The sequence below is a fragment of the Vigna radiata genome, chromosome 10, assembly GCF_000741045.1.
Source record: "Vigna radiata var. radiata cultivar VC1973A chromosome 10, Vradiata_ver6, whole genome shotgun sequence".
Taxonomy (NCBI): Eukaryota; Viridiplantae; Streptophyta; class Magnoliopsida; order Fabales; family Fabaceae; genus Vigna; species Vigna radiata.
This window is the reverse complement of record NC_028360.1, coordinates 16,737,192-16,763,563: the sequence shown is the minus strand read 5'-3', so window position 1 is coordinate 16,763,563 and position 26,372 is coordinate 16,737,192. Positions and strand designations below refer to the sequence as shown.

At 32.9% G+C, this 26,372-nt stretch overlaps 1 protein-coding gene across 3 annotated transcripts; it reads left to right on the top strand.

The window, feature by feature from the left end:
• The first annotated feature begins 1,451 nt into the window (after positions 1–1,451).
• Positions 1,452–21,923, top strand: LOC106775647 (ABC transporter C family member 2). Of its 3 annotated transcripts, none has more exons than XM_014662789.2 (28): positions 1,452–1,618; positions 2,512–2,923; positions 3,060–3,238; positions 3,658–3,697; positions 3,943–4,099; positions 4,354–4,468; positions 4,550–4,630; positions 5,885–5,909; positions 6,432–6,488; positions 6,672–6,737; positions 7,043–7,117; positions 7,862–7,969; positions 8,237–8,371; positions 9,168–9,274; positions 9,390–9,483; positions 10,285–10,452; positions 10,738–10,878; positions 11,108–11,308; positions 12,041–12,139; positions 12,254–12,406; positions 13,078–13,457; positions 13,673–13,853; positions 13,943–14,266; positions 14,356–15,112; positions 16,050–16,171; positions 17,080–17,325; positions 18,235–18,652; positions 21,415–21,923. In XM_014662789.2, exons 2-28 carry the CDS (start codon positions 2,591–2,593, stop codon positions 21,510–21,512), a joined length of 4,860 nt encoding a protein of 1,619 aa, XP_014518275.1. In that variant the 5' UTR covers positions 1,452–1,618; positions 2,512–2,590; the 3' UTR covers positions 21,513–21,923. The 3 variants fall into 3 exon arrangements, with proteins under 3 accessions (XP_014518275.1, XP_014518273.1, XP_022642839.1); XM_014662787.2 differs by having other exon boundaries at positions 1,452–1,623; XM_022787118.1 differs by lacking the exon at positions 1,452–1,618 and adding an exon at positions 2,201–2,218.
• The last annotated feature ends 4,449 nt before the right edge of the window (positions 21,924–26,372 follow it).

The following is a 26,372-nucleotide window of genomic DNA, read 5'->3' as shown; positions in this document are numbered from 1 at the left end:
AAATGAAATATCTTAAAATCATCTTAAATTTACGACTAACTAAAACAACTATATAAGTTTACAGTAGACATACTAAACTCCGAAAGAATATTTTGCGAGGTTTTAATTACTCTTGTAGTAATTTTTTTATAAGCAATCACTCACAATATTGTTTTTTTTTTATTTGTAATTATTTATTGTTGAGTGATAAATCACTCACATGAATGAAAATAAACCACGAATAATAATTGATTTTGTTTGATATTTTCGCTTGAGAAAAAAATACTGAAAAACCTACTCATCCATAATATTATATTCATTATTTCTTCAACAAAAATAAAGTCATGTTAATATTATCTAGGAGAAAAACTCTCACACTATTTGTAAAAAATAACACTACTTTTATCCTTAAAATATGTAGCATACAACAATTTCAAATTGGAACATGCTAAATCTAATCTCACTCCTTATAGCTACTCCGACTTTTAAATTTATTTTTTTTGACACTTTCAATTTAATATTAATAAAACTATATACTTTATCTTACATAAAGTTACATGAATAAGCAATCATTTGATTAAAAAAAAAGTCTCAACTAAAAAAAAAGAGAAATTTAAGAAAAATCGAGTATGCATACCATTTTATATATTTTTTTAACTCAGTTAATAACTTTTTAATATTGAAACATATAATATTTTTTTATAATTAATATGCAAAGTGGAGAAAATTATACATTAAAAAGTCCACCGTACGAAAAAATTGAAATTATATATATTCATCACAAAGAGAGTAAAAAATATATTACGATGAAAAAATGGATGAATTATTAAAACTATTAATTTACACTAAAAAGTTAATACGATAAAACCGTAATTAATTGTAAAAACTAATTTATATCGAATAACACTTTTATAATACACTTTATTTTTTATCTCATGTAACAAAAATATGAAATAATATCAAAGTAAGGATTGCTAAAATAAATTTGTTATCTTGGAGTAAAGACTGCAGGAATGATATATCAAATTGAATAATATTTTTGTTTATATTGTCATGAATACAATTTTTAACAGCATATATTAAGAATCCATTAATCTATTAAGTGTATTGTATGACATGATTACAAGAATCCGCAATATAAATCACGATATGTGCATATTTATAAACTTTATTGCGTGCTATATTAATTTAATACTCAATATTTACACATCTAAAAGTGTATTTGTCTTCTTTGATATTGATTTTTGGAATTATAAATAAATAAATAAAGTAAAGCATTTGTTGAAAAAGAAGCATATGAATTATGAATAAAAGACAAAATTGATTTGATCGAAGGCCAAAGTGCAACTGATGTGGGAAGATGCGTAAGCTCTGACGCATGTGATCGTGAAAATGTGTTTAGATAGATGTATTTAAGTATGTATATAAAAAGAAAGGGACATATACCACATGGTCAACAGCACACCACCACCAATCACCGATTCAGTACGAAATATAGATTTGATTTGAGTTCTCTTTTCACATATTTTTTTAAAAACTTTTCTCTACTTATTTAATATCAGCGCGCAGAGGGAAAGCCGAATCTGGTTATATCATTTTACTCTCCACTTTTCTTTAGGGCCACACCTCACTGAAGCTGGTTAGGTTCGCTTTCTGTATCTCCACCTTATCTTCCATGTTCTTGTTTTCTTCTCCCGACTTTTAAACCTTTTCCCTTATTTTCTGCTCATACTTCTCCCCGATACTTCGCTCTTCTTCTTTCTCACGCTTTATTTCTTCTTTATTCGCGATGCGGAAAATTTCACTCAAATCCATGTCTTCACCTTTGTCTTCTGTTTACTTTATTTGATACTTTTGTATTTCACGTCGTTTATCTGTGTTGATTTAGTTATCTTAGATATCCTGTTCAGCTAAGGAATTTGAACTAGAGATTAGACTGCGTGTGGAGTTTAGATTCTGAGTAATACAATAAAGTGAAAGCTTGAAACATAGGATTTGATTAAGATTCTATTTGCTCAAGTATAATATGTAGAGGTGCAGTGTATGCATGCACGGGAGTTGTGGAAATCAGTTCTCTTCCATTTGCAGTTTGTTGTTTAATTATTTTAAGAATAAAACTTTGATATGCTTTGGGCAGTGTTTTACTGTTGTTTTCAAATCAGAACTGTAAGTTTACTTTGGTAATATCCTTAACAGGTGAAATCCCTATTCTGACTGGAAAACAATAGTAAACACACTTGTAAGATTGCATTTAAGTTTTGTTCTTAGTTTTATTTCAGCTTCCTTAGTGATTTTAAATTTAGTTTGGCGTACCAATAAAACAGGGAACTGTGGAGAGATTCAGTGACGAGTTTTTCATGTCAGTTCCTTAGGAAATCCAGGAAACGGATGAGGAGTCTCGTAAGAGGATTGAACTAGAAATCAGAAATAAAATTTGTAAATTGCACTGGGAGATAATGACAGTTTGGATGTTCTATTATTAACTCACTCGAGGTTGGTATGCAGAAGTAGTTAATTCTCTTTTGGTTTTAGGTTCGTCATTTGAAGATTGAAGAGAGCCGATTTTGTGATGCGTTTTGCTTAAACTTATCCAATAAACCAGTCAATAAAAATGGCTTTTGAGCCATTGGAATGGTATTGTCGGCCAGTTTCAAATGGAGTATGGACTAAAGCAGTGGAGAATAGCTTTGGCGCTTACACTCCTTGTGCGATTGATTCTCTTGTCATTTCCATTTCTTATTTGATACTTTTAGGCCTGTGCATATACCGCATTTGGTTGATTAACAAGGATTTCAAGGTGAAGAGGTTCCGTTTAAGGTCCAACATTTACAATTATGTCCTGGGATTGTTAGCTCTATATTGTGTGGCGGAGCCATTATACAGATTGATCATGGGAGTGTCAGTTCTAAATTTAGATGGCCAGACTCAATTTGCTCCATTTGAGGTGAGCTATGATTTTGATTGTTCACCTTCTTTGAGTGATCATTTTTTATGTGAAGTACTTTCTATTTCTTTTGGTTTAACCTTTTCTGGAAGATTTTTAATCTCTTCGTTAAAGCTGTGATGTAATTTATTCACAGATAGTTTCACTGATCATTGAGGCTCTTGCGTGGTGCTCTATGCTAATTTTGATTGGGGTTGAAACTAAAGTCTATATCCGAGAATCCCGATGGTTTGTCAGATTTAGTGTGATTTATGCTATTGTAGCAGATGCTGTAATGTTCAATCTCATCATTTCTTTGAAGGAGTTCTATAGCAGGTTTGTTGGTTAATGATAACATGGCATGCATTGACTATTGAGATTTCATTAAATCTGTATTTTCCCAGTAGATGTAAATTTGACTAGAAAGATAAAACCTAGAGTACGTACAAGAATGGAGGAAGACAATATGTTAGAAAGGATGAGCGGTTGAAATAAACAAGTTGATCAATAAAGGATGGGAGGAAAAATATGAGTAATGACTCTTATAACTTTTTAAGCATTAACGGAGGGAATGTGTGGTAAAATAGAGCTCGTTTAAAAAATGAGTCACTTAAGGGAGACAGAATCTAAGGATTGGTTTATTTTGGGTCCATGTAATTACATAAGTCTTTGTATGCATCTTTCTTGTATTATTTTAGACTGTCCCACTCCCATTATATGAAACAAAACAAGCTGACATTTGGTTTCCTTTGCAGCTCTGTGTTCTATTTGTACATCAGTGAGGTGGTTGCTCAGGTATCATGTTACTTTATATTGTGTTTGCTTGTCCGAAATACACTTTTGAGTCTTCTTGAGGCTGCCAATGATCCTTGTGGCCCTTGTAAAGTCTGATTGAAAATTTTTGCAGCACCATTGAACCTCTTCCTCCTTGTTTTTCCCCATTCTACTTTCATTGGACATGTTGTTATCCTCCCCTACTTAGAACCCTAATAAATTTTTCTCTTCATAAAGATTTATGTGTTTTCTCTTTTTGGGTCCAGGTTTTGTTTGGAGTACTTTTGCTTGTGTATCTTCCTACTTTGGATCCTTATCCAGGTTATACGCCCATTGGGAGTGACATGATTGTTGAAGTTGCATATGATGAACTTCCTGGAGGAGATATGATATGTCCTGAGAGGAGTGCCAACATATTTTCAAGTATGTATCACACATTTTGTATAAAATTTTCAAACAGCTAAAAACGTTGTGGATACTTTTCGGAAAATGCTTTAATAATTATTGTGAAGAGGATTTGAAGCAGCACACTCTGGGTTGAATAAGCTATTATCTTTTCATGTTTTCTGCTGGTGTTATAAATGTTTTTGATATTATTAGCATGCACACCACTGACCAGCATCCTTTAAATTATACTCTCTGATTAACTTGTTTTTGATGGCTTCTTCCATTGGCAGGAATAATGTTTTCTTGGTTGAATCCCCTCATGAAGCTAGGATATGAAAGACCACTGAATGAGAGAGATATATGGAAATTAGATACATGGGAACGGACAGATACACTAATCAATAAGTATTTTTTCTCTGAAAATGCTACCTTTCTACTAAGTTATGACCTTTTATTTTTTCTTTATAGTACCTCTTGACTCTGTAGGTTCCAGAAATGCTGGGCTTTGGAATCTCGGAAGCCAAAACCCTGGCTTTTAAGAGCATTAAATGCAAGCCTTGGAGGAAGGTATGGATAAATGAGGAATAATAGATCCCAATGCCCTTATGTTATGTTCCCTTTTTTATCCTGCTGAAAAACTAGATTAGTAAGTGCTATGTAGACAAAACAGAAAACCAAGAGGCAGAAGAACAACACGTGTTAATTGATCGATAGCCTATGTCTGATATCTCAACTTATAGTTGATGCTAGATAAATATTAGGATGGTGGTTTTTCAATTGTTCATTCATCAATCCAGCTCTAATTGATTGCTACATGGTTTTTGGTGTTGGCTCTCCCTCATTCCCCATGGTTGGTCGTAATATTTTTTATCTTTTCTTTTTATTGCATATTCCTCTAGAAGCACATGATTGTTGAAGCTTTGGGGTGCCAACCTAGTTGGATTTGATTTCAAAGCTTCATAATGATGCTTTCTGGAGTGAAAGCTTTCTTCATAAGAAAATAAGCTCTAATCGGTAATCAAGAATGAATCCAGAATTACCACCCTTGATTTGGGGCCAATACCTCCTTAAGTCATGGCACATATTTTATTTTTAAGAGTTTGTAATATTCATAATGCTTCCCCTAGTCTATCCCTCAGTTAAGTTAATTTATATTACGAGCTCCAATTTTTTGTCTGATAAGACATTCTTTTATCAATGTACAACTTCATCACATAGTTAATGTTGTGTAGATAGTACATGATTTTATTGTCTAGGACATCCTTAATTCATAGAACTTGCCTCAATTAATTTCTTTTCTCTTTTGCATTTCCTCCTCTATCTAATTTCAATGAAGAGATACAAAGAAAATGAATATATCCTTAGCCAGTCTCTTATGTTATAACCTTGTCGTTTGCTGTAACTTATAGCCAAAGGGTATCTTATTGTCATACCTTTATATTTTTTATCTCTTTGCTAGTAAAATTCTTTATGTATATTAAAAATTCACCCAAAATACCAGCATGCCTAGACTATAAGTTTCTAGCAGTTGTGTAATGTAAAAATAAATGGTTGGTAAATGGGAGGATAGTGGACTATATGTAGTCATCCTTTAACCTTAGAATGGGGTTAGTACCATCTATTACTGGTTCATAATCAGAGCAGAAATGTAACATCAATAGTATTTAGTGCTGTGAAGTTGATTTTGATACGATAGTAAAATATGTTTATGACAGGGAATGCACTTGTTGTTCAGTATTAAACTGCTGGTGTTTTTGCTCCTTATCAATGTTTATAATTATATGCATTTCATTAAATTTATATTCATTTTGATTCCTGTAGGTTTTGGTGGGGAGGCTTTTGCAAGGTGACCTCAAATTTCTTTGATTAAGATTTCATGAATACATCATGGATTAAATTAGATAGGATATGTTGGCTGTATGTGAGTTTTTCTGATTTCGTTAGGATAGTTTTTTGTTTTTTTCCTTTCAATGTTATATATGATTTATCAATAAATGTTAATAATTTGTGTGTTACAACATTATCAACCGTCTAGCAGAAGAATATATAGAAGATTTATACTGGTAATTCGTTTTGTTATATATCTACTGCTGAGGTGAACATTATGATGCTTAAAATATTTATGCATCCACTTAATATCAACTATCAATTTAAGTCAGTATTATGGACATATATCGATCAGTGGGTTGCAAAGCTAAGTAATAATTATCCTGGCTTGGTTTACTGGAAATCTTGTGTTATACCTTAAGTTTAAAATATATGAAGACCATTTGATTTGAATATTTGAAACTGTACTTTTGCATGGGTAAACTGCTGAATTGAAAACTTCATATCTGATTTATTTTTTTCTTTTGCCTACAACATGTAGATTGGCAATGATATTTCCCAATTTTTGGGCCCACTTATATTGAATCAGCTGCTACAGGTTAGTTGCTATTTCCCTGGATTGTCACTGGTTTAATACTGATCGTGCACATTTAGCGGCCTAATGTGAAGACCATCCCAAAGTTTATTACGGATGCAAAGACAAAATTATTCTCTAAAATCTTAATAGTTTTATTTTTAACAGCTGTAATGTCATTTGACTTGTCCTACAAATTGTCTGTAGGCTATGCAAAATGGTGACCCGTCCTGGACTGGCTATGTTTATGCCTTCTCAATATTTGTTGGAGTGGTATGATTCATATTATTTAAACTATTGATTGGTAATAATTGGTTTGATTAAATTCATTACAAAGGCTGCAGTTCTGATGCTTGTATTTTTAATTTGCTATATTATGCTGACTGCAAAGATTTTACTACTGTTCTTGTACATGTCTAGGATTTGCTTCTGCATGTTACAAGTTTTGGCAAACAATAACCACATTTTGTGGTAAATTTGTCCGATATCGACGGCCATGTGATGGAATTATGTGCTAGTAATTTATATTTTTGCAAGTTTTTACTTATCAAGAGCCTATCTAAATTTCTCTTTGGTAGGTCTTTGGCGTGTTATGTGAAGCCCAATATTTTCAGAATGTTATGCGTGTTGGTTTCAGGTTAAGATCAACATTGGTAAGCCCTTTCTATTTTACATACATTTATTCACACCTGTATTTCCTGTTTCTTTTTTTTCAAAGGACTACTTGACCTAAAAGTTTAAGTCATTTAATGGGTAACAGTGATTTTATATTGAAAGATTATTAGATTTGTAATAAAGTATTTTTGTGCTAAAAGTATTTAAAGTTTTCTGTTTTTGATCCATCCTTCCCCTGCATTTGCTGTACCTTTCAACTTTCTATTCTTACAAGTCCTAGGGGGGGTTAAGGTGTTTTTGTTGTATCCAAATCAATGAGGTCACTTAGTCAACTGATTTGAAATTGCCAGCTTCGAAATCTTTGGTACATAGATTTTGGAACATTAGTTCTATGCTTTTTGCTTAAAATCTAGCCATGTAAATATTTTGGGTTATCAACTTTATCTCAGGAATTATAATGTATTGGGAACACCTTTAATTGTGGATACCCCTAGCCACTTTAGTTGCAGTCTCTTTTATGGTTTCCTTAATTTCAATCTTAAGTGTAGAGATTTCGTTCTCTACCTTGTCTTGAATGACTTAAATAAAATGCTTAATGCTTTGGCACCTTACAAACAAGTTTTATTGTTATTGGACAATGCATGTCTAATGAAATTTTTAAAACCCAAATTGTAAGACAGTGCATGTTTCTATGGAAATTCATCAAACTCAGCGAGTAGTTGCATTTAACATGTTGAGTTTGGTATTCCATTTATTTTTTCCTCTTGTTTTCTTCCTTGAAGGTGGCTGCTGTATTTCGCAAGTCTCTAAGACTTACTCATGAAGCACGAAAGCAATTTGCAACTGGAAAAATAACCAACTTGATGACTACTGACTGTGAGGCTCTTCAGGTATGCTTTTATCTCTGGTGTCTGATGTCTAAATTTCAATTAAGCAACACCAAAACAATTTTTATATTATTCTGGGAAGTTTGAACATACTTGGGGGAATGGTTGTGGAGTCTGAAACGAGAGATACTAATTTAATTTACTTGTAAACAAATTCTTGAAACTCTTGTATGCTATAGACTTCCTTAGCAGTATGTTTGATGCAATATTGCCTCTGTGATTAATCTCACACTATGCCAAGCGACAATTATATTTATTTCTCTTTGACAGCAAATATGCCAGTCACTTCACACTTTGTGGTCGGCTCCACTTCGAATTGTTGTTGCTTTGTTTCTTCTCTACCAAGAACTCGGTGTTGCTTCCCTTCTTGGTGCCTTGTTGCTAGTTCTTATGTTTCCGTTACAGGTATAGAGTCCACCTACTTATTTTTTTTTTACTTTATCACAGCACTATAATTTATTAGTATAAATAAATATACTCTCATGAAGTTAATTAAATTAAACTAGTTTATCACATTGCAGTGTGTTTTTTTCCTTCCTGGAGTTTCATGTAGTTATAGATCGTATAATTCATTGATTCTATAAGGTGAATCTCAAATCATTTTAAAACTTACTATACATGAATGAATTGATGCAATCTCATATTATAGATACAAATCACACAATACTACAATGGGTTATTTTCTCTCTTTTCAACTCCTCTTTCATTAATTCTCATGTAAGAAATTGAAAAGTCACATGTGCTTACATTGTAAATCGGAAAGGAGTTGCGGGATCTCTTTTGAACTTATCCTATTTGATTATTCTACTTTCATGCATGTGCTCTATTTGGCTGATCCATTGCGTCACCTCCAAATTTTCAAAATAAAGGCTTTTCAAACTTCTATATAAACTTATAATTTGATATAGCTTATATGCTTAAGTTATTTTTGTTGTCCTGAATCGCTTACAATTATGATTCATGATTAAAAAATTTGCCTGTCAATTCCCGAGTCGAATGTTGATTTGATAACCTTCATTCCATTAGGTAAGTGGGGTGCTCATCTAAATCTACTTTTAGAAACACCAATAAGTATCTTTCGCAAGTTAGTAATTTACATCAACAATTGTATTTGTAGGTTGTTTGTGTATCATCATAGAAGCTTACTGGAAACACAAATTAATTTAATCTTCTGACTTTAGTGATGTGTTTGTGGAAGCAGACATTTATCATCAGTAGAATGCAGAAGTTGTCTAAGGAGGGATTACAACGTACAGACAAAAGAATTGGTCTTATGAATGAAATCTTAGCTGCCATGGACACTGTAAAGTATGTCTTTTGAGTTTAATCATTAATTGCAAGTATTATTTAGCTATATTATCGTTTAATATATAAAATGTTAAGTTGTAACAGTTTTGTTGTTGGTTATGGGTACTTGGATTAGGTATTATGCATGGGAGAGTAGTTTCCAGTCTAAAGTACAGATCGTCAGAAATGATGAATTATCATGGTTTCGTAAAGCATCATTACTTGGAGCGGTATGACAAACAATTCAAGATATTAGCGTTTCAATTGTTTTTATCTGGGCTGTGTTAGAATTTAACTAATCTCAGGTTGCCCTTCTGTGGGCTGGTAGTGTAAGTGACTACTATAAACCGATAAATATTTGCTACATAAATATAGTTTCGAACAAGTAATAGCCTCTAACTTTCTTCCTCTTACAATTATTTCTATCTATAGTTGAATTAAGAAACCATGATCAATTCATTGCCATAATGGAGTGCTTCCCGTCTAACAAATGATTTTTATTAATGAAACTAATATTACTGCACTTATGATTAGGTTTGATAAATGGATAAGAGACAAAATTCTGGACAACCATTTTAATGGACATCTATGGTAGTATTGAAAGGGTCTTGAAATTGTAATTAAATACAATACTGAAACTGATTACCTCCTCAATTGTGTAGCTGGCAGAATCAATATTTCAATACGACAGTAAGAGAAATATAACATGTGACGAAGGATAGATGGATGATTTCTTAACAATGAATAATTTTTCCTTAATCACTTAGCAGCCTACTTTTCTAAAGTAATGATTTTTCCTTTCACTTCCCTTTTTAAATAAAGTAAAATTTCAGTGAAAGGTCCAAGAGTCCCCACTCTACAAAGCACAGATAATATAATTACTGTAAGATTTAGTGCAGAATTATCTTGATGTACAGTTTTCTGCCGTTGCAATTTCGTAAAATATAGATGTTTGGCATGGAAATCAATTAGTTTTTATCCTCGTATTGATTCTTGATTCCACCCTTGTATTTATTGACTGTGTTTGGCAGTGCAATGGATTTATACTAAATAGCATTCCAGTTTTTGTAACTGTGATTACTTTTGGAGTCTTCACCTTGCTTGGAGGGGATCTGACACCTGCTAGAGCTTTTACGTCACTTTCTCTGTTTGCTGTGCTTCGATTTCCTCTTTTCATGCTTCCTAATACTATAACTCAGGTCAGGTTATTCTCATTTTCACCTTTCTGTTTGTTTCCTTAATTTTGCAGCCAGATGCCTTTGTATGTATTTTATACTCTCCTTTCTTTGTTCTTAAACAAAATTTAATTATTGTATAATTGACAGAGTGAACTAACTTGATTAGTTTATGAAAAGGGGGAAATGAAAAACAAGCTTACTTTTTATGTTGTCTTAAAGGAGTTAAGTGGGAATTGATACTGTATCAATGTAGTTCACTTTGGCCTAATTCTTCTTTATTTTTTTTTTTTTTTTTTTGTGTTAAAGGTGGTTAATGCAAATGTATCTTTGAAACGACTGGAAGATTTGCTCTTAGCAGAAGAAAGAATACTTCTACCAAATCCTCCTCTTGATCCAATTTTACCAGCTGTGTCAATCAAGAATGGATACTTTTCTTGGGATGCAAAGGTCGATGTCCTTTTGACATTCTGATGTATATTTCATCATTAAGTGCATATATCCGTGCATATGCAGAAAGGACATCTGTTCACTGGCACCCTGGTGCTGGAAAACATTTTTTTTTTCCAGAAGTGTGTTCATACCAAATTTTGTTGTATTTGATATCCTTTGGAATTCTGAAGGTCTTACATCTTGAATTTTCTAGAAAAAAGCTTATAGTTCAATTTTCTTTCTTCAGGCAGAGCGTCCTACATTGTCAAACATAAATTTGGAAATACCTGTTGGCTGTCTAGTTGCAGTTGTTGGCAGTACAGGAGAAGGGAAGACATCGTTAGTGTCTGCAATGCTTGGAGAGATGCCTCCAATTGGAGATTCAACCATTGTTTTGAGAGGAACAGTTGCTTATGTACCCCAAGTTTCATGGATTTTTAATGCAACTGTAAGTTAATATTATAGTCTATTTACTAGTTCATAACTTTTACAAATTTGAGAAAGAAGATAGTAAGGTGGTGAGAGAAAATAAGTTGGAAATCAACACTTAAAGTTGTATGCCCTATTTTGATGATTTCCTGTAGTTTTGAAGTCCTGTGAGGTGAATTTGGCAATCAACACTTTCTGTTTTTGAGGATGTGCGTTAAAAATCTATTATTTATACTTTGTAATAGAAGTTTTGGAAATTACTTGTGTAGGGGCTAAAAGGTTTTAATTTCAAGAAGGACAAGACTTAGGTGCAGTGTTTTTGGTGATTCTAGTGTTGTTCCTGTCAAAATTGGACTTTTACGGTTTTACCAAAGTAACCCATTTTGCTAACCTCAACATTGATTGTCAAGATGAAACTCCAAAACCGGGACATTACACCTACGATAATTAGGTTGCCTATTTGTCCTTCACAAAATTCTGCTAGAGCTTACTCAAAGGATTGCATTTGGTGGCTTTTGTAGATTTCAGGATTGAAAAAGTTAAAGTCCTCGACAATGGATTTTCTAATGAATTTGCATCTACCTACCATATAAGTGATAGGTTCTTATTAATTCGTAAAATTGTGTTTGATCCAGTTTGTTGTTTGATCTTGTCATATTTATGACATTACAGATATAGTGCTATTAACCATTTGATTATTATTATGTCTGTTAGTGTGGGGCTTTTGATATCTGAAACTTTATTTATTCAGGTACGGGATAATGTTTTGTTTGGTTCTGTCTTTGACACAACAAGATATCAAAGGGCAATAAATGTGACCGAACTGCAACATGACCTTGACTTACTTCCTGTGAGTGTATATGAGCAATAGCACTTAACTGCTTATATTGAATGCTCTGTTTAATTCTTGGATATATGTTGGTTGGCTTGCTTCCTTCTTTTTACTCACATACTCAATGACTAGGGTGGTGATCTTACTGAAATTGGGGAAAGAGGGGTAAACATCAGTGGTGGCCAAAAGCAGAGAGTTTCCATGGCTAGAGCTGTGTACTCCAATTCTGATGTGTATATCTTTGATGACCCCCTAAGTGCTCTGGATGCGCATGTTGCTAGACAGGTTATCTTCGTGTCAACTGACTCCACTATAAAGAGACTTCCTGTTATTTCTATTGCTTGTCTGTTCTATCTCGAAAATAGATTTATGCTGTAGTATCGTTATTTGGTCATCTTATATAAATCTTGACTGTTACATATTGACACTAATTACCACCCAATTAGATTGTTTCTGATGCTGGAGTGCTGTGTATACACATGATCTGCCAATTGTTTAGTTCATCTATAGTATAGTAATATATGACCAAATTTGTGATTTAGAGTGATTTTATGTCTAGGATTTTATGGCATTGGGGGCTCCTTTTTTTATTGATAAAAGAAATCTACTTCCTCTTTCTTTGGCAGTACATGCCATGAGGCATGCCTTCTATTTACATTTCTTATGTTCAATACTATTGTTCTCTCTTTCATATAACATGTATGTATGTACATGTACATGCTAATATCTGCGATTTATCTGTTACATAACAGGGCACATATGCCATGGGGTCAATTCTATTGGTGAAATTATCATGCTCATGTTCTTAGAGATACTGAATAAAGCATGCAGTTAGTTTTCTCAGTGCAGTGACTGTTGCTTAAAATGGAAATATCTGAATTTATGTTGTTGAAATTTGATTTACAATCTTAGTATTATCTTACAACTGTCTAATCTGCCCTACTATAATATCTCAGGTTTTTGATAAATGCATCAAGGGAGAACTGAGAGGGAAGACTCGAGTTCTTGTTACGAATCAGCTGCATTTCCTTTCCCAGGTTGATAGAATCATTTTGGTCCATGAAGGTATGGTGAAGGAGGAGGGAACTTTTGAGGAACTCTCTAACCATGGACCGCTGTTCCAGAAGCTTATGGAAAATGCAGGAAAGATGGAGGAGTATGAAGAAGAAATTGTAGATACTGAAACTACAGATCAGAAGGCCTCTTCAAAATCAGTGGCCAACGGAGAAGTTGATGGTTTTGCAAAGAGTGGAAGTAAACCTAAAGAAGGAAAATCAGTCCTTATTAAACAAGAAGAACGGGAAACAGGGGTAGTCAGCTTGGGTGTTCTAATCAGGTAATAAGATTAGATGAATGTACATGAACTGAAAGACAGTGATTTCCAACCATTTATTGCACTTGCAAAAATTGTGTGGGATGAAAAATGCCATTCTTAGCTATAACCCTGATGATAGGCATCCATAGGGATATGGAATACAGTGCATATTTATGTCTTTATTTTTCCACTTGCTCCTTTTGCATGTAGTCTTCATCGTCTTGTGCTCTTTTTAGGTACAAGAATGCATTAGGAGGGCTTTGGGTTGTTCTGATACTATTTGGATGCTATATAGCTACAGAAACATTGCGGATATCTAGTAGCACATGGTTAAGCCATTGGACTGATCAAAGTGCTACAGAGGGTTACAACCCGGCCTTCTACAATATGATATATGCAGCTCTATCATTTGGTCAGGTATAGTTCTCTTACAAAGTCACTTCTTAGCCCTCAATTTGATTGAAATGCATCTATGGAGTGTACTAATTTCAAATTGTGGATTTCAGGTTTTGGTGACTTTAACAAATTCTTACTGGTTAATCATATCAAGTCTTTATGCAGCCAGAAGGTTGCACGAAGCCATGCTTAGCTCCATATTACGGGCTCCAATGGTGTTTTTCCAAACAAATCCGCTTGGAAGAGTTATCAACAGGTTTGCAAAGGATCTAGGTGACCTTGATCGGAATGTAGCTCCATTTGTGAATATGTTTCTAGGTCAAATGTCCCAGCTTCTTTCAACCTTCATCCTCATAGGCATTGTCAGCACAATGTCCTTGTGGGCAATACTGCCATTGTTGGTGTTGTTTTACGTAGCTTATCTATATTATCAGGTATAGTCATCACCACTATATTCTTTCTTTTACTCAATTGAGTTCATATTTGAAATAAATTTGTTTTCTCTTTAATTTCTATGTTTTAGAGCACTGCTCGTGAAGTGAAGCGCTTAGATTCGATTAGCAGATCTCCTGTTTATGCACAGTTTGGAGAAGCATTGAATGGCTTATCAACAATTCGAGCTTACAAAGCATATGATCGTATGGCTGATATAAATGGGAAAGCCATGGACAACAACATTCGATTCACATTGGTGAACATAAGCGCAAACAGATGGCTAGCAATCCGATTGGAAACCGTGGGAGGCATCATGATATGGTTTACTGCAACCTTTGCTGTCATGCAGAATGGTAGAGCGGAAAACCAGCAAGTATTCGCCTCCACCATGGGGTTGTTACTTAGCTATACTCTGAACATTACTACTTTGCTTACCAGTGTGTTGAGGCTTGCAAGTTTGGCGGAGAATAGTTTAAATGCAGTTGAACGGATTGGCACTTACATAGATTTGCCTTCTGAGGCTCCCTCTATAATTGATGATAATCGCCCTCCTCCTGGCTGGCCATCTTCAGGTTCAATAAGATTTGAAGATGTTGTTCTTCGCTATCGTCCTGAATTGCCTCCTGTGTTGCATGGCTTGTCTTTCACCATTTTCCCAAGTGATAAGGTTGGCATTGTTGGGAGGACAGGTGCAGGAAAATCAAGCATGCTCAATGCATTGTTTCGAATTGTAGAGTTGGAACGAGGAAGAATATTGATAGATGATTATGATGTTGCAAAGTTTGGGCTTGCTGATTTGCGTAATGTTCTGGGCATCATACCACAAGCTCCAGTTCTCTTTTCAGGTATATATGATATAATAATTTTCTGAACTTATGTTGGCATTCTTTAATACCAATGCTAAGGTTTTGTTTCAGATTCAATTGTCTAATAACCAAACAGAAAATGTTCAGTCAGGAGTTATTTGTTGAAGTTGTGAATATAAAAGATGATGTTGAAGAGCTGTTCGAAGCATTTTAAGTAATTTTAAATTATTAGAATACGAATTAAGAATAGTCAATACCCTGAGGTCCCTACGCTAAATTATTAGACCAAAATTAACTTGGATAAGAATACTCAATAAAATTCAATTAAATTATGATGCAGAGAGAGAGATCAACACTTATGGATGATTAGATTTTACAGCCAATTAATAATATGGAATGATTTCTGGGCTTTCGATAATTTCGTTTGTATTTAGCACTGGAAACTATGGGACCATTTGGTAAGAGACAAAGGGATATTTAGGTATATATTTAATTAAGCACTTGTTCAATAAGCTCTTGTCAAATGACAGCTTATTCATAAATCAACTGTCAAATTTAATGAAATGAATTAAAAATAGCTTATAAGATCACAATCACTTTTATAAGTTCAAAACTTGAAACATGCTCTTGGAAATGTCCTCAAAGTCCAATTAAAAGGATGACTAAATCTAAGTATAATATATTTATGTGAAAATAATTAAAAATTTACACGACTGGAAACGGCTTCTGCCACGCTTATTGATTGGTGAGCTAGTTAACCTCATCAATGAAAAAACTCTGGCCAAATCTAGTCTAGAAATATTTCTAGGCCTCAGTGGTTAGATCGGGCTCAACCTTGCTTTCTATCTGTACAACTGATAGATATATTTTGTCAACTTGAATTATTTAATTTTTATATTTTAATTATTTAGAAAACATAAAATATAAATACGAAATAATATCATTACCAACATTAAGCCCGGCTCACTCTTTGTAGGAACTGTGAGATTTAATCTGGATCCTTTTAATGAACACAATGATGCTGATCTCTGGGAGGCTCTGGAGAGGGCACATTTGAAGGATGTGATACGGAGGAATTCTTTGGGGCTGGATGCTGAGGTAAATGCAAATATGTGTTTTTGCTAGTGGTAGTTGTGTTACTGAGTATTGTTGAAATTGGTAGCTATTGTTGAAATTGGTAGCATTCTCGCCGGCATTCTTTATGTTTAAACAAGTCCTGTTGAATGTACCATATAATTGATTTTGATTATTACTGAGTTCACCCGCCTGTTGCTTTTTGCATATTGTCATGCTGCTCGCAAATATTTTTACTGTGAGTGGTTTGTGATGTCTTTATCACTTGAGAGGGCGTTAGTAATATGGTAGTGTAGTCAGACATGCATAGTAATTGTATAAATGAATCGATGCTGAATTTAGAACATGGTTGCTCTATATTCCTGGTATTTCCTCAATTCCTCTTGTGTGTAGCTTGTTGGCCATGTTCATGGGTATGGAACGGACCAAAATAAGAATTTGACGGATGAGATAAACTTATGTGCAAGCCTTGCTCTACTTTGTCTTTTCAAGTTCGGGATTAAATTCTTAGACTATTACTTCCTACGTTTATAATTTGGCTTATGAGGAATTAAAGAGTGGTTTGGAAAAAAGTGGCAAAGCAGACAATCACGTTTCATCTCTGGGTGCTTGTTTTTGCTGTATGTGGTGTATTAGGGATGAGCATAGTATGAGATTATGTGCCAGAGATCTCATAGCTGTGCATCATCTACTCCAATGATCATTTCATCCAATATTCCAATTAGAGGGGACTGGACTGTTTCATTGAGGCTTCTCATCTGCCCCTGGGGCTTGGGTTATGTTATTTCCTTAGTTAAATTTGGCATCCTAAGATGATAAACTGTGTACCTTCTATATTGTGGATATGCTTTAGAAATGTGGATTATCCATTTTTTGTTAGAAATATATATTGTTGGAACCAGTATTTATTGGTGAAAGTGTGTGGTATCAAGGTATCCGAGGCAGGAGAGAACTTCAGTGTTGGACAAAGGCAACTGTTGAGTCTTTCTCGGGCTTTATTGCGTAGATCAAAGATATTAGTACTTGACGAAGCAACTGCAGCAGTTGATGTTAGAACGGATGCACTCATACAAAAAACAATCCGAGAGGAATTCAAATCCTGTACAATGCTCATTATTGCTCATCGCCTTAACACTATTATTGATTGTGATCGGATTCTCTTGCTTGATGGTGGTAAGGTATGCGCTCAAAATTCCAACCATAGAGATGGCTAACTCGTACTATGGTTAAAATTCTTTGGCACTTTTGTGAGTTGTACTACGGTCATTACCTTAAATGTTTCACTTTACTGAAATTTTTTTATTGAAAATATGGTGCATGTTTGCTGAATTTTTTATTGAAAAATATGGGGCATGTTTGAATAAACTTGTTTTGCTTGATGTTGGTAAGGTAAGCGCTCAAAATTCCAACCATAGAGATGGCTAACTCACATTATGGTTAAAATCCTTTGCCACTGTTGTGACTTATACTGGTGTCACTACCTTAATCTGAATTTTTTTTTATTGAGAATATAGTGCATGTTTACTAATTTTTTTTTTTATAGAAAATATCGGGCAAGTTTGAATAAACTTCTTTTTACACACTTATAAACAATTACGCTTAAAAACAATTTATCGGAGGACAACAAATGACATAAATTTCTTTTTAAGCTAATTTTGGCTAATACATAAACTTAAAAAATCAGAATTTGGAGAAATTATAAGAGAACCTTGATAAAAAATAAAGCAAGCTTTTTGCATTAGTTAGTTTTTGTTTGTAGTGAAATTTATTTCATGATTCTTATTTTTTCTCTCCTAGAATGTTAATGAAGAAGTTTATGTAGGTAGGCCCATGGTCAATCATCTTTTGATTTTTAGCTGACTGGTTGAAATGACAATGTCATTTGATGATATTGTGTATCTAGTCTAGTCTTACTCCATTGTTAGGTAGTAATGTCGATAATACATGGAAGCTTTTTTTAGGAAAATTGATATTTTGAACAAGCTGTCGTCATGAATGCAGACTCCCTTTATTTTGACTCAATCTCTGACCTGATAATGGCTTTAATTCAGTGTTATATTGATGATGCTATAATTTTATATTTAAAGGTTCTTGAATATGATACGCCTGAGGAGCTGCTGTCAAATGAAGGTAGTTCTTTCTCAAAGATGGTCCAAAGCACAGGAGCTGCAAATGCACAATATTTGCGCAGCTTAGCACTTGGCGGGGATAAATCTGAAAGAGAAGAAAATAGGAATCTAGATGGACATAGAAAATGGCTGGCTTCTTCAAGGTGGGCTGCAGCTGCCCAATTTGCTCTCGCCGTTAGTCTCACCTCATCCCAGAATGACCTACAACGGTTGGAAGTGGAAGATGAGAATAGTATTTTGAAGAAGACAAAGGATGCCCTGATAACTTTGCAGGGGGTTTTGGAAAGGAAGCATGATAAAGAAATTGAGGAATCTTTAGAGCAGCGTCAAATATCCCCCGAGGGATGGTGGTCATCTCTCTTTAAAATGATTGAAGGTATTGTTTCAATCTATCTTTTGCATATCCTTCATGAGCACAGATTATGCAAATCGAAATAATTTTAGTACTCCAATTCATATATGAACTTAGGAAAACATTTCTCTCGGTGTCCAGTTCAAGTTTCTGAATTAAAATTTAAGGAGCACAGGCGACTCTAGTAAGTAGTATAATAATCTGATTGACACTTTTTAAATATGACAATTGTTGGACATGCCTTCAACAGCCGTCACATCTCAACCGTGTCACAATTAAAAAAAATTCAGTTCAAACACCACTTGATAGTGGACCACTCTACCCAAGGCCTGCAGGAATGTTTCCAAGCACAAGACTATGTTTGACTGTGACAGCTGTTAGTATTCTGTGTCCAATTTCTATGACAGTTATAATACTTTGTTTAGAATTCTGTTAGAATATTGACTAGGTCACACTAGAAATGATCTTTCAGTGGAGATTTTTGTCAATGTAAAGACAGACTTTGAATAAAAGAAAGAGAAGAAAGTTTTCCTTTTCATATAGATAGTTCTTCCTCCTTCTCCAAATCTCCGTTTTTCCAAAATCCAATTAGCTTTCTTTGATGGCTTAGAAGTCCTTGATTGTCTTTTCAAGCAGACTAGTATTTCCAGTTCTATCTGATTCCATCCGACGCCTGCCTCAACATTGCTGCTTTCTATGTGAAAGGGGAAGCCCGGAGTTGGTTTAAGCGGATGTACCATAACCAACAGCTTTTTGATTGGGTGTCCTTTAGTAGGATTCTTGAACTTAGATTTGGTTCCTCTACTTAGCAAATCATCAAGCAGGACTTTTCAATTTAAGACAGAGCTGATCGGTCACAGATTATCAAACCGATTTTGAAAAACTCAACAATCGGATTTTAGGACTCACCCCAGAAATGTTGCTAAACTGTGTTATTTTAGGTCTCCTCCCTATGATCCGCCGTGAGCTATCACTCAAGCTCTCGGTCTTGCCAAACTCATTGAATCCAAAATCCGCATTGATTCCACACTGCCCTACCCCAACCATCACAGCTTCTTCTTTCAGACCTCAAGCCTAACTCAACTCCAAAGAAACTTACCTCAACTCAAATGAAAGAACGTCCTGCGGCTGGCTTGTGCTATAATTGCGATGAAAAACATTATCCTGGCCACAAGTTCACCAACTCGTTTTCTTTTGTTGTTAACTCAAGATACCCCATCTTACCCAACAGACCCACCCATGCATTCAGAACTCGAAGAACCTTTTCCCTTCCACTTGTCCACCCAATCTGTTTCCGGCCATTCTCGAATAATATCATCACCAAATGACAGCCACAACCAACCAATCGCGCTAACAACTAACTTTTAACACAAGATTCCCACCCACCTGAGACCAATTTTTCAGAAAACCAAAAAGAAAAAAATCCTACAAACTCTCTTTCCACACTTTTTCCATTTACCCATCTAAACTCATTTGCAGCACACTCAAAACTTAAACTCCACTTTCAAAAGTTTTGCCCCTCCCACCTTTTCGTTGCCTCCTCAAGAAGCCGCCCGAGTCCCAAGCATTTACTACCTCTGAACCCACCTTCCTTCTCCACCAATAAAACCAACTCCACGCACAGGCCTCTGGCCACTCCCTCTGATGACGTAACTATGATTCCCACCCACCCCAAAGTTACCCAAACCACTGATGTAGCTCAGCCCACAAATTTAGTATCCTAAAATCCAACTCACATTCCATCAAACTCACCTCTTTCGAGCCCAATCAGCCAAAACCTTGAGGACAAGTTTAATCTGCCGGATGAGGGCATTGATAGTGGGCCACTCTACTCAAGGCCTGTAGAAATGTTTCCAAGCCCAAGACTATAAGTTTGACTGTGACAATTGTTAGTATTATGTGTACAATTTCTATGACAGTTGTAATAGTTTGTTTAGAATTCAATTAGAATATTGACTAGGTCACACTAGAAATGATTTTTCTGTGCAGATTTTTTTCAATATAAAGACAAACTTTGAATGAAAGAGAGAAGAAAGTTTTCCTTTTCATAGATTGTTCTTCCTTTTCTTCTTTACGTTATTGTGTCACCACTTCCATTCATCTTAACATGGCTTGAGCACAAATAAAGAGAGTGAATTGAGACTTAATTATAGACACCTTCAATACGCTACTATTATAAAGAAGTAAAAAAAAAGAATAAAAAAAACGGCTTGCATTATAGATTTTACAATACTCAGTAATATTTTTTAGGTGTTTTGAAGAGACCTTTATTTTAAGTATTTAGAGGTGTATTTATTAAGATGTTCTTGTGAATTATGTAAGTTTTAATTTTCAATGAGATTTTTATGTTGATTAAATATTTTTGTGGAGTTGTTTGTCTTATATTTTGGACATTAACTTTGTTTGGGTGTCTGTGAATGTCGTATCTTTGTATTGGTGAGTCGGTCCTCTATAAATTAGAAGTAATTTGTCAGGTATTTGATAGTAAAGTGATGATCATCTGAACATACCTTAAAAGTTTAAAAATAATAAGCTGTGCCCCGCGCAACGTGATGGGTTTCTGAAGAAGGCATTAATTTAGAAGGCCACTGGATGATTTTCAGATTTGTCTGTTTTTCCGTAATTTAGTTGGTTGTATGGCTTAAATAATTTTACCAACTTTGCTGATTTTAGACTGGTTTCAATGAAATTTTCATGATCAAGAATCCTTCGATTTTGAATGTGGTCGGAGATAAGTATACGATTTCATATTTAATGTAACTGGATCTATTGTGCCTCTGTATTAGGTATTGCTATGATGAGCAGATTGGCCAGGAACAGGCTCCATCAATCAGACTTTGGTTTTGAGGACAGATCAATTAACTTCGATGAAATTGATATGTAGGGAAAGCTGCACTACTTCAGATATGAGCTCTTACACAGCTGATAACTTAAGATCAAATTGAGAGACCCAAGGTTTTGCTAACTCTATTTTGTCGCGTAGCTCAAGCTCTAGCTCTACAACCGAGCTATGCAACAGATATCGTATTTTGTAATTTCTTGGTTAAGAAAATCAACTTTTTTTTTAGCGAATAGGACTTGTCATTTGTTTTGGTCAGTAGAAAATTTTATTATCTAGTATTGTAATTTTGATTGCCTAAAGATTTTTCTTTAAATGCTCGATTCAGGTCCCAAATACTTTTAATTTTTACTATACCGCTGCTATGCTCCAAAACTTCTGCTTGAGTGTATTCATGCATCTTTCAAGATTACAGACGCTTCAACATTATTAACAGGGAAGGGTTTATAAATTTAATGCTATCTTTACATTGCATGGCGGCCAATTTTCGTTGATTTAAAGTTTCCAATGTGAATCGGTGATTTTAACCCTATTGTTAGTTTAAGTCCTACGACGAGTAAAAAAATAAGACATATTCCTAATCTAGTTTAAGAGGCATATGCATTAGTGATCAATGTTAGGTTTTTGCATTTGGGTATGTAAGATTTTTTTTTTTTTCCTTCGTTTGTGCAAGAATGATAGATTAGAAGTTTTCTTAGTTAAGGTTAATTAGAGTTTTCATGACTAATGTCTTAGTTTTCGATAGTTACAAGCTATATCTTTTTATCGGTGCCTGTTGTAGTTATATTATTGTCAATTTGTAGGGATTTTTTTTTATCAATATCATTAATATTATCTTTTTTCCAATGTTGATAATTGGTTTTTGGACATTGGTGAAACGTTTAACTAATATTTTTTTTTTTTTTATAGATTGAACAATTTCTTTAGTTAACATGAATTAAAAAGTTGGAAAAAGATACTTAATAACAATCAAAATAATCATTAGTAACATTCCCCGAAAATGATTTCATCTTATACTAATTTAGAAAATTACTTACCAACATTAATTGAACTTTTTAATAAATTTTGATTAAAAATAATCTTGATTAATATAAACTAAAAAATGTAATTAATTAGTTTTTAATTTATTAAAATTAAAGAAATTTTCTGTATGTAGTTATATTTCAACTTTTCTATTCAAATAATAAACAAAGTATTCAAAAGATAAAATAATTTAAATTTTATAGCTATGAAATTCTTTATTGAAATAAATTATTATTATTTTATTATAGAAATTAGAAGAGAGTGTGTGACTAATTTCTTTTATAAAATCATGATAAAGTCTAAATAAACTATAAACAAACTACGTAGCTTATTTGCTTATCTTTCTTTTCTTCTACAACGTCATTGCTTCTTCACTTTTCCAGCTGTTCTGTTGCTACTGCACACCATTTACTTTTTGTCTCGTTCAGTCGCTGTCTAAGATGTGGAGAAGCTGCACATCAAACCCTGCTTCTAAAATATTACCATTTATTATCCATTCTTCTATAAAATGCACTGATATATAATATTTTGACTTGTTCATATCACACAAATTAATGGAAGGGCCGAGAAATTAATATCTCAGGTGGCTATGGAGGTATCCAACTTGTTTATGTCGTTATTGTACAACATTCAGAACTTTATCCTTCAAGATTCCTATTTTTCCAGATCCCTTTTACTCTCATCTCAAAAACCAAACCACCAACAGTAAAGGGTGACCTTGGTTGCAGCACCATCTTTTTAACTACACTATTCTCTCCTCAAATCAACAGTTAAACTATCAATTATATTCAATTTTTAGGTTTAATTATTAACCCATTAATTATTTTATTCAATTTAGCTATCCAACTTTTAATTAAATGAACATAATTTTTAGAATGTATGACATGTGGGCATGAATGTTTAATTATGTATATTATGGAAAATGATTTATTAAGAATTAATAGAAATAAAATGGAGCATTGCAGGGTGAGAGTGCTACTGGTCATTTTATTGCACAGAGGAAGAGTTGCAATCTGTGTGACACATTTTGTCTCATGGTCGGTCCATCAATGCAGCGGGAATATTGCTGCCTGTTTTTCACTCTCTCTCTCTCTTATCATTCTCTTAATATATACATAAAAAATTCACTATATTTTTTAAATGTAATTATACTGTTGGATTATTTTCTTTAATATATACTTGGTTGAGATAAAATAAAATAGATACGTCATAATTAAAATTTAGTGTAATTAAAAGAAAAAACTACAGACTACAGACCGATTTATCAATATTAGAATTTCCTTTTTCGTTTTATTCTACAAGAGTATATACTTAAATAAACTACACTTTACTACAAATATATCGGATATTATCATATATTTTATCCAAACCCTCTTGATAAATATATTTAACTGGAAATATGCAAGCGAAAGTAAATAGTGAGTAATGACGAATAGAAACCCTTATCATTACAAACTAATTACGTTTCCTTGAACTTTAAAGACAGTGAACTAAAAATAAATTAAATTTAAAAAACTCAACACCTATAAAGAAACAAATGTAATAATTTAAGAAAGATTATCACGATATTTACTATAACAATATTATATCATATAGTCATGAGAATATGTTTTTAATTAACGAGAAAACCAAGTACTTACTTTCATCTTAAATATACTTATTAAAAAAAACCAATACAAGTCAGTGAATAGAATATAATTTCATTAAGATGTCTTTAACTCTTATATAAATAGTTATTATCTCAATTATTAGTGAACATTATCCTCTCTCACCTATTTAGTTTATGATTAATTGTAAATAATTTTTATTTCTTTTAAAGATAATTTTTATTTATTTAATTTAAAAATAACTAAATTTAAAAGAAACAGTTAGATAAAAAATAGTTAAATTTAGAAAAAGTCACATAAAGGATAAAATTAAAAAAAATTGTAAATGATAAATATATTTCTTTTGTATATAAAGGACTGGACGATGAAAAAATAAAGTGAGTATGTATATACTATGATATATTAAAATGCGATTATAATTTATTATAATATAAGAAAAGAAAATATTTAAAAATATATTGATTAAATAAGTCTAACTACACATTAAATGAGTTTATTTATATAATTAATAGACAAGTATAGCAAAAAATATTATACCATACATTTCATACATTGATTATTGGAGTTTGTCTAAACACCAATTAGACGAGTATACCAACAATATGGGTCTGTTCAACCACTAATTAGTCGAATTTAACAATACACATTAGCTGAACCTATCTGTTCACTAATTAGACAAGTATTTTGTGCATAAAACAAGTCATCTCATTCATTAATTAGACGAGTCTAAGAATATGCATTAATTAGGTGGATCTATTTATCCACTTATTAAACGAGTCTTGCAACATATATTACATGTATTTGTCCATAAACTGATTAAATGAGTCTAGCTAACATTAGACTAATTTGTTTATACACATATTATATGAGTATATTAATATACATTAGACAACTCTATTGTCCATGAGTTTGTTCATATTACATGAGTGTAGCAATATACGTTAAATAAGTGTACTAATTAGACGAGTTTAACATTAGATATTAGATGAGTTTTGTCGATACATTGATTATATGAATCTAACAATGCACATTACACCAATATATCTATACACTACATTATATTCATAACAAATATGCTCATTATATTTTGGTATAACCTATTCTTTATATTTTTAGAAAGTTTACTCTATATTTTTTCACATGTTATATCTTTGCATTTTTACAAAATTTACTCTTTACTTTTATATATATATATATATATATATATATATATATATTGACTTTCTAAAATTATGAATAATTTTTCACATTGATTCTATTCAAAATTTAATTATATATTTAAAAATATTATTAATTTTTCTACTATATCTAAATATCTTTTAATATAATATATATTTACTAACATAAAAACCACACACACAAAAAAAAAAAAAAATCCATCCGTGCTTATCTACGAGTTTAAAACTAGTTGTTGTATTGAAAGAAGAAACTAGATTATTAATCTGAAAAATTATAAAAAGATTAAACCAATATGGAAAATTTATTATAAGATGGTGTTGGTGTGTATAAAAAAATATATAAATTGAAGCAACAAGAAGATGTATAGTAGGTATAATATATATAATTTTTTTGAGAATCTTAAAAGTGGGATGCACATGTTACACATATGCGAGAAGTTCTGCTACACACATATATATAACGTCATACTCATTATAATATTTTTAGGTCTGAGGTTAGTATGCATCCTGGGTCCTCAATTATTGTTAAGAATTTCATGTCAGTAAATGATAAAATTTCAGAGAGAAGATGACAGCTTCTGAAACAAACAGGAAAAATAACACTTCAATCTCTTTTTCTAAGTGTAATTAGAATTTCACCTTTTGTTAGGCAAAATGAGTTCTTCTTGTCTGTCAGTTTGTTCATCACACAATCAAATTATTGGTTCCTCCTACTCATCATACTGTTACCAAGTTCCTGCATATATACAAGACCTCTATAAACATTTGCAGAAACTTGTCTAACTTATTTTATGAAAAAACCAGATTCAATAATTTCATGGGTTAATCATTTACCAGGAAACCCTATTTTTGGAGTTGAAGCATTTTTCCGTTTAGGGTTTTTCAAGCCACTAATAATTCAAAAGCACCCCAAATATAATATTATATAAGATAATCGGAAGTTTCTACAAACGAATAACTATCTATCTTTATAAGTGGTGTAGATGAAGACGAAATGATTATGAGATATTTGTAGAAAAAGGTTGTGTTTTAGCAACAAGTAAAAAGGAGAAGTGATTGTTGTGACGTGAGTTACTATGGTTGTTCGGTAAGAAATA

Bases quoted from the DNA above. Each gene is read 5' to 3' on its own strand.
- LOC106775647 (XM_014662789.2), top strand. From the start codon at position 2,591: ATGGCTTTTGAGCCATTGGAATGGTATTGTCGGCCAGTTTCAAATGGA. The intron at 4,631-5,884 runs GTATGGATAAAT...TGATTCCTGTAG, and splicing joins AATGCAAGCCTTGGAGGAAG to GTTTTGGTGGGGAGGCTTTT. The intron at 5,910-6,431 runs GTGACCTCAAAT...TACAACATGTAG, and splicing joins GGTGGGGAGGCTTTTGCAAG to ATTGGCAATGATATTTCCCA.